We start from the raw sequence: 9429 nt of genomic DNA, 5'->3' as shown, positions 1-9429 counted from the left end.
ACTCAAATGGAGATAATAAATACTTAACAAAAACTAAAATCATCATGGCCTATAAATATAGATTGAAAACATATTCAAACATTATAGCAATTGTTGGACAATAACCATTTATAACTTCCTAATGCAATATAATTAGGGGTGAGTATGACCCGATCTTACATGCTCAACCGATTTGATCCAATTATGATTGAACTTGAATATGGTCAATTTTCATCAGGTTTAGGACCGAGTTCGAATTCAAAAATTAAACCTTACCAATATTTATATTTGGGTAAGGGACAAATCTCATGATCATTCATTTGTCATGTTTGCATGTACCTAATCAACTGTAGAAAGAGTAATGACATCCCTTTTGTCCAATATATCATTTACTCTCTAATTTTTATCATATATACATATATATAAATGATTAACGAAATATCTATATATATCATTTCATATGTCAAATTACATATCCATAATAATAAGTAATATTGAGAAGATTTTATCTAAAAGAAGTACACATTATATTTAATCGGTTTAGTGTTGGGTTCAATCAATATTTGAGGCCAGGTCAACCTACGGGTCTATTATTGGGTTCGAATTTAAAAAAGTAAATCGACTAGCATTTAAGGTCAGGTAAGATATTAATCTTACTCGACATACCCTCACCCCTAACTATAATAACCAATGACTCAATTAGGGCGCTAAACTAATTTGTCATTGATCTAACCAATGCATCAATAGTTGGATCGGTTAACTTGTTTTACATTAAAATTTCTAAAAATTATAATACACTAAGATTATTTAATAACTCTAAATTTAAAAATATTATGATACCTAATTAACTACCAACAAATAAGGACGTTAAAAGTTTAAGGAATGAAATAATAAGAAGGTTGAGAATTCAAGTTTCTCCCATTAACATACTAACATTTGCTTATAACAACAAAAAAACAACAATTGCACTACTATAAAATTTCACATAAGTTATAAACGAAAAATGCATTATACTTTAATTGCAACAAAATTACATAATAAGGTTAATATTTAATTAAAAATGAAAGTTTTTGCTATATACTATAAGCTAACAAATGATAAACATAACTACAAATAAGTTAAAATAACTTGAATTTTTTATCTCAAAATGACATCATTTTGATTGTTTTTTAAAAAAAGTTAATTGACTTAACCAATCTAATCAATCCGACCATCCAAGTAACCAATTTTAGACCAACCTAGTTCAACTGAGTCAATCCAATTTTAATGCAAAGTCTCACAGTTCTAACTTTTAGATTGTTATTTAAATATAAAACCTTTAATTCCTATCAATGTTCAAGTGCTGCTTTATTGACAAATGATATTCAGACAGGCCTCCTGTTTAAGACTGGGTGGCTATGATCTGCAATGAAACCAAATCTAGCCTAATGAGCATGTGCAATATATAAATATATTTTAGAAGCGGGCAAACAGACAAACTGGTAGTCACACAATATCATGGAATACCCTACATGCTAGCATATAAAGATACATTCATTGTCAACAAAAAATTAATTATATAATCTGTTTTAAAATAATGGAACACTGAGTTGAGACATGTTGGATTCAGCAACCATGAGTGTTCCTTAATTTGGAGATCAAATAGACTACAGAAATGTCACATCCACCAAGTACAGTGCATTCAATGGGAAACCCTTCAGATTCTCCCTTTATCTGAAAGCCTTTCCCATGGAAAAAAGGTAAAATTTAGAATCATAAGAGATAACTTCAAAGGTCAATCACCCGTGATAATTTCTGGATCCTGTTCAGTAGGAAGTCCCCTTGCTTAATAGTTGCTTGGTAAAGAGCATTCTTAGCATCAGGGCGGTTAGTTTCCAGAACACCTGCAACTTTGTCAATCTTGCAATGAAGTTTTCCAGCTGCAATAAAACGTGATAACTCCCTGGAAGAAAATAATCGTACTGAGGAAACCCGTGCTTAATAATATTAAAGCAGAATTGAGAGTGAGATGTATTCACTTACACATCAATGAAATCCACTGTCACTCCAAAGGCTTTTGCCATAGCCTCAATTGTAACACTCTTGTATGATTCCAAAAACTGGGAATAAACAACAGTTCGGATCTCCCTCATGTAATACCGGAAATGCGGATGCAAATAATGGTCCAACTTAATTTGCTCCGTCAAGCCAGCTGAAATAAATTTAATGAAACAAAACTATCATTGAAGATTCATACATAGAAATGAGCTATTTGCCAGCATTTCTCTCAGACCTTTTTCTACATCAATGAGTTAAAGAAAATCTATATTATAACATAAAAATGTAAAGTAGCAACTTCAATAAATAACTAAAAAAAGTAACAAGATATGGAAGATCTCTGCTCACCAAATGCTGTGAAAAAAGACTTGTATTGACAATCATATAAAGAGTTTAAAAACTCTGAAAGATATGGGATTTTGCCAATCACTGTCAAGATCTCAGGAGCATCCGCTACCTGATACAGACAAACTAAAATTAATAACATACAATAAGCAAAAAACTTTGAAAGAAACAGAAAGGGAAATGATAAAATAGAGAAAGGACTGCTTGAAAGAAATAAATAAAAAACCTTTTGCTTCAAAGAAACTCTATCCAAAGATATAATGCTTGTCAAAACTGTGTAAAATATAAATGTGTCATAGGGGAAAAGTTCATAGGTTGTAAAGGTAGAAATAGAATCCAAGAACAGATCAGCAGCCTTGTTGAAATTTCGAGTTGACATGCAGTACAGTCCCTCATACACTTTCAGTCGATTCTTTCTCTCCCAATCACCACCTTGATCAAACAAGCTGTCACCAACATATAAACAGTTAGAAAACCAAGACTAAACTGAAAAATATGGCAGAGGGCAGAAATACAGAGTCATTTATAATTAATAATTGAAAAATTACCTTGTAGCTTTCTCAATGCTTTTGGCAATGAGATCAAAATCCATGTCAAAGAAACCAAGAAGTAATGTATAAAACACTAGGTCCATCTTCTGGCCAACTGCAACTGTCTTGCTTTCTGTCACCTTGAGATGTTCCAAGGCTTTCTCCTGGTTCATAAGGACAATTTTGTAACAACAAATATGATAGTAGCTAACAGGAAGAGGGCAGTAAGTTATAAAACAAATATACCTTGTCACCAATCCGAATAAAAAATAAGGATTTCGCCAAGTGAGCCTCTCGAACTTCACTCTCCCCTAAATTTTCCTCAGCATCAGCAATCCTGAAGCAACACAACCACATGGATTATGAGTAAACATATTATAAAACTTACCATTTTTAAAAAAAAAAGAAGAAGCTTGAAACTATAGACATCACAATGAAATCTGCATTAATTATGAACCAATTTGCCATTGTCTCTCTTCATTTTTCATGTGTTTATCCAAACTTTTACATTTGCAGGATATCTCATATCCTCCCCGAGTTATACTTTCTCTTTTCGGTCTCTCAAATAATATTTCATTTTTCTATCCAAAACAAAAGGTCAATCTGACCGAGTAACTACCCAATAATACCAACACCAAGAGTAAGAGGGGTATCTAAACAACTGAACAAAGCATTTGTTTATTCACATAAACCCATAAGTGGGCCCTACTTCATGTATTGAAACTTATAGGAGATATGACTAATGTATTTAAAGGTGGATCCCATTGCCAAATGGTGTAGAGGCAAAGACGATCCTGCCTAGGGTGAGCATAGGACGGGTTAAGCTTGTCCCCCACCCATACCTTAGTGTTGGCCAGGATTATCATGTATGGATCTAATTAGGACGAGACAAGATAAGCACAGGTCCGGGTTGGTCTGGTACAAAATTGACAAGCTAAAATTATATATTTATCTATGGAACAAAAATGAAAAGCCTAAAAATAACTGAGGATTAAGCAAGTGGATCAAGATCAATGCCATTTTATATAAGATTGCATATGGACATCCATGGTATATAGCAACTAAATAAAAAATGATTTACATAACGTGAGGGCAGTTTTTCTTCGGGTAGGGATGGGTCTTCGGGTCGGGCAGGGCCAGGTTATGCTCACCCCTATGTGCTTTAAAACCTCCTTTCTGTGGTGCCTTCAGTTTGGCAGCAAAGATAATGATGCTACGGTGTCTGGCAGAGTGAAGGAGGTATATTTTTTATTGTTTCACCCTTTCCCCTTGAGCTAATGGGCTTGTCAGTATAAGATGCTTAAGGGTCATACTAATACACCTTATGCATCTTACACAGGTTCAAATGATCAAACAAGTTTATTGTATTCAGTTAGTAGCTCTGCATGTAAATTATATGCTTGAAAGGGTTTTGCTGGATCAAGTGAACAAACAAGTTTATTAGGGTCAAGAGTTACTTGACACTAATCCTCACACAAAAACATAGGTCTAAGGTTAAACAAAAAAAGGTGAAAGGTTAAAAGTTGTTGGAACAAATACGACATGGGCACATGTTAAGAAGTGTTAAAAGATGAATATGACTGCATTACATTAGAATCAGGGATGGATGCAGAAGCAAAACATATCAAAGGAGGGGATATATAAAATATATGTATAGCAGATACTTTTGACAAAGTACTTTTTATAGAAAATATTACACATACAAAGATACAATCATATAACTATTTCTTCAAAACATTTTGAGGGAAGCCAGTGCCCAAATTTGTTTCTCCCTGGATCCGTCATTGAATCTGAAGACAAGATTTCTCCAACCTCCATGAAAGATTGACCACAAGCAATCATAAAAACCGTAACAATCAGCAAAAGATTAATGAATCATAAAAAACCATGTCTACCTATCAGTCTAGTACTTCTAGGCCTACTCAACTATTCAATTCCTAATCCAACAATTCATAACATAAAATTTATTTCCCCCAATCAATTTATCATATTCCTATTAAACACAACACAAGCACCAAATAGAAGCAACTTAAAAAAAGTGGTCAAGTGCACAAGGCTCTCATCTAGTACATAATTTAAGTATTACAAGCAAAGAAGTTGTTTCCAGGTTTTGAACTCATGACCTCCAAGTCACAAGGTAACCAACCTTACCATTATGCATAGACTCAACCACTGCTTTAAAAAAATAACAATTAAAGCAACTCCAATTACATTGCCCATAAGCATAAACTAAAAATTTCGATTCTAGAGTAAAGGGAAACAAACACGGAATCAAAAAATAACTAACTTTTCATCAAGCTTCTTGAGTTCATCATCCAATTTAGCACGCATCGAGTCCAAAAGTGCAGGATCCGCGTCCAAAACCGAATTACCAATTAGGGTTTCGTATAAGGGGAGCATATCTACACCCCAAAAAATTGAATGAGAGATTTGAAAGTAAAAGAAACAGATAAGATTGGAATTGAAATGAATGAGTTAATTGTTACCATCTTGTTTGACAAAGGTGAAAACTTCGTCTTTCAATCGAAGCTTTTCAATGTCGGGAACATCGTTGAGGGTGAGAAGGAATAGCTTGCAAGCTAGAACAAGATGTGGCTGCTGAGATCCTTCTTCTCCTTCCATTGATCAAAATTGGTTTGAATGAGAGAACAAGTGTTGAAACTATGAGAGTTTGTTTTCTCTTTGATTTTGGTTCTTAACTTGTGTGTTGTGTTATTCCTCCTTTTTTATTTATAAGAATACAAATATCAAGTAAATGAAATTTTAAATTGGGAAGAAATAGGTTTGCTAGGTGAATTTCAATTTAGTTCTCCATCGGTCCTCTCTGGGTGCAGAGTATTATTGGTAATTTGGATTGTTTTGCTAAGGATGATAAAAATATTCGACAGATGAGTAAACATCATAAGACCTATAACATTATAATAGTTAGTTGCAAAAATAGTTTATAGGTGGAAATGAGTATTATAATATTGGTTTTGCGGGTACTCGCATATATCTCTTAATTAAATATTTTATAAATTATAATAATTTTTAGTGATTGGACTATAATTATAAAACTGTTAAATACATATTATAATATTCAAGTAATAATTATTTTTTGTACATTAATTATTATAAAATATTTAAAAATATAATTAAAATTGAAAACGTGTTGGATACCTGTAAATATCTGCTAATCATATATGTATCTACAAATAGTATAGGTATGGGCATGACTATCCACCACACGTGCCCACCCGACTTCGTTGTCATCTCTACCATTGCTCACACAATGTTCGTCTAAACTAGAGTAGGCATGAGCATGCCCATTTTAAATAAGACATGATTCATGTTCTGTCCACTCTAAATATGGACATTATAAACTTGCGAGTCGCCATAAATAAAATTAAAATATATATACAAATAACTATATACCAAATACAGATACATATATGTATATATTTATATCTATATTTCTATACTATATATAAAGTCAAAACTTGAAATAATTACCACCGTGATTCTATTTTCCTATTTAACTCTTAATATTTTTTATTTCTAAAGTAAAACCATATAATCCTAGATAACTATAATTAATACATCTCACTTTAAGTTGGATATTATAATATATACAAAAATTATAACATTAAATACATATAATAAAAACATTATAATTCTCTAAAATAAAAAATACAAATTTAATACTTAATATCGTAAAATAAGAATGTGGGTCGGCAGACACAAAATATCTGTCGACACGCCAATATATAATACAAAATTGGCATAATACATGATTTACATACAAAATATAAAAGGAACAATAGATATGCATACTTATAATATAAAAACTACAAATGTATATCTATAATAAGAAAATTATAGTATTTTCTCATATTTGATATACAAATGTATATATAATAAATGAAACATATTTTCTCACATTTGACAAAATATATACACATTTGTATATTTGATATTAAATATTTTCTCTAATAATGTACGTAAAATACATGAAGCTGAATACGGTATACAGACGGGAGGACGAACCTCATGAACTTTACTCAATTGTCATGATGATAGTGGCGAGGAGATCTTATTCATTTTCTAAAGGTGGTTAGGAGATTTTATTCATCTTCTAATTATATTTCTATAACGAATGTTATTTCTCACTCAATAGTTAATGAATTAAACATTTGAAATTTGTAGCTATTTGAGTATCCAATTAATCTTATATCACTTCACCAATGTCTTTATAGTATTTTTTAAAGCCAAAATTGAATTTAGTATTTTATTAGGTATATAAATTATTGACATTATCTTCACTTATTAAAGAAATAGAGACAGTATTCATTTGCTTGGTTGCCAATGTTTAGCTTTTTTGTTTGGAGAAGTTAACACGTGTATAATTATAGAGCGCAAGATATCTGTATTCATTCATGCACATCCTTAACCTGGTTATTTATATTTATTCAAGATAAATAATTAGTTATTTTCTTTAATGCTTTCCTGGAGTTTGGTAAAATGATTTAATATATATACACTGACAATGTAAATGTTTTTTACAATGTCAGTCAATCATCTATTATTGATTTATTAACCACCATTGACTCTTAAACAAAAATAATATAAATCAATGGTGGATGATGTGCTAACAATGTAAAAACAAATTTTAAACTCATTTTATTTAAAGTGACCCAACACTTTCCTCATTACCACATCCAACTACTTGCTGTTCTTTACGAGCCACCCACTACAACCATTATTACCGTTCACCCTAGTCTTCACCACTTATTTTTCACACCCATCAAGATTCCCAAGATTAAAATAGTTTTGGCTTTCAAAATTCAAAGTAAAAAAATGAGGTAACTTGAAAGTGAGAAGTTGAAAGGAATGATATTCATCTTAAAGTAGATGAAAGTTGGGAGCATGCACTTAATGTATAGCTTGTTGGGAGCCTCTATAATCAAACATGAGTATATTGACTAGTATTTATATTATGTTTTTATTGTTTTTCATATTTCAAGAAAGAGTATGATTGTTTTCACTTTCTATCTAGAGAGAAGTTGTAATCTATTACCATATATAACAAAAAAAGCTCCCTCACATACATATGTTATCACCTCATTAAATTGTCACATGTCACACTCACAACAAAAGTTTTCTCACTCAAAGAATTCTACAACCTCTCCAATACACCCCACCACACCATAACATTTGTTATTATCTCTTGATACATCTTTTTATCCTTTATTCTTCTTCTTTCTTCCATATTTTTTCTCTCTCATTTTATTACTAATTAGAGAATATCATCTCTCTTTCACTCATTCATTTCATTACTCTACTTTTATTCAACAATTTTTCTCTCTTCTTGGTTTATATCATTCTTCAATTTCAAAGTTTCTTATTTTAAAATGATTTTATTCATGTAGATCTATTCAATTATTTTTTCTTTGAAGATGTTGTATTAAATTTATTTATTTATTTTGTAGATATGTTATTATTGTTGGATAATTAGAGGAGTGAGATGTCTCTAATGACAAACACATCAATGATGATAGTTCTATTTGATCTGGTGTCTGTTTGTTCACCCTTGAAGCATCATTGCAGGTTAGTTTTTCTACATCTCTTTGTTGTTTCTTTATTTGTTTATAAAATTTTCTATTCAAAATAATTATTATTGTAATGTTGAAAATGACATGATCAGTGACGAGATCGTAAAGAGGAAGAAAAAAGTAAATAATCTCTGACACTTTGATATTTTCATCATTTCTCCTTAATTTTCTAAAAATATCGTTAAAATGTCATTTTGCTATCTAATCTTGAGCAAAAGTAGCATAATATTGATTCTATGTTTTTTATTTTTGTTTTACATTGTAATTCATCTATTTTGTTGTACAACATGAAATATGTTATGATTCATTCTTTCATTCTTCATCACACAATCTTTCATTCTTCATTATACAAATAGATAAATATAATGAAAACTCAGGTTATGATTCATCAAATTTCACCCTCATTCACAATAGGAATGTGGCTTCCTATTTGTTCTTTCACTTTCTAATTCATTCATTCTATTTCATTCCATAATTTAATCTTACGTTTGTCATTTGTCGTCTTGTAGTAATATTGATAATAATTTGATTGATTATTATCTTACATGCTATGATTATATTTAACTTAATATTTGAAATATTTTTTATAGTAATTGTGTAACAATATATTGATATTAATATAATATTTATGAGCAAAATTTGATTTCATTTATTGTAATTTAAATATGAATAAAGGGACAATAAATTAATTTGATTCTAAGAAATTTGCAAGTGAGAATTAATGCATCATTGAAGATTTGGAACAAATAAAAAAATAATTAGGATCATTTTGTGTTGAACAATAGGAATGTGGTTTTACATTCGTTCTTTCCCTTTCTTATTCATTCATTATGTTTCATTACATAATTTAATGATAATAATTCAATTGATTATGGACTTGAATGATATTGTTATCTGTTAGTCAAAATGATTATATTTCAATTAATATTTGAAATAATTTTGATAAT

The 9429-nt window shown here is 30.4% G+C and overlaps 1 protein-coding gene across 1 annotated transcript; it reads right to left on the bottom strand.

The window, feature by feature from the left end:
* Nucleotides 1–1461: 1461 nt before the first annotated feature.
* Nucleotides 1462–5621, bottom strand: LOC109341514 (26S proteasome non-ATPase regulatory subunit 6 homolog). The gene is made up of 8 exons (XM_019579442.1): nucleotides 5378–5621; nucleotides 5179–5293; nucleotides 3138–3228; nucleotides 2910–3055; nucleotides 2588–2807; nucleotides 2365–2473; nucleotides 2002–2170; nucleotides 1462–1921 (listed from the first exon to the last, which is right to left on the bottom strand). The coding sequence occupies exons 1-8, from the start codon at nucleotides 5511–5513 to the stop codon at nucleotides 1747–1749; spliced, it is 1161 nt and encodes a 386-aa protein (XP_019434987.1). The 5' UTR covers nucleotides 5514–5621; the 3' UTR covers nucleotides 1462–1746.
* Nucleotides 5622–9429: the final 3808 nt, after the last annotated feature.

Source organism: Lupinus angustifolius, unplaced genomic scaffold (genome assembly GCF_001865875.1).
Source record: "Lupinus angustifolius cultivar Tanjil unplaced genomic scaffold, LupAngTanjil_v1.0 Scaffold_489, whole genome shotgun sequence".
Lineage (NCBI taxonomy): Eukaryota > Viridiplantae > Streptophyta > Magnoliopsida > Fabales > Fabaceae > Lupinus > Lupinus angustifolius.
Note: the sequence above shows the minus strand (reverse complement) of the source record. Positions and strands in the feature narration are given on the sequence as shown.

Coding starts and splice junctions, on each gene's coding strand:
- LOC109341514 (XM_019579442.1), bottom strand. CDS start 5,513: ATGGAAGGAGAAGAAGGATCTCAGCAGCCACATCTTGTTCTAGCTTGC. Junction 2,474..2,587: donor GAGTTTCTTTGAAGCAAAAG/GTTTTTTATTTA, acceptor TGTCTGTATCAG/GTAGCGGATGCTCCTGAGAT. Junction 1,922..2,001: donor ACAGTGGATTTCATTGATGT/GTAAGTGAATAC, acceptor ATTTTCTTCCAG/GGAGTTATCACGTTTTATTG.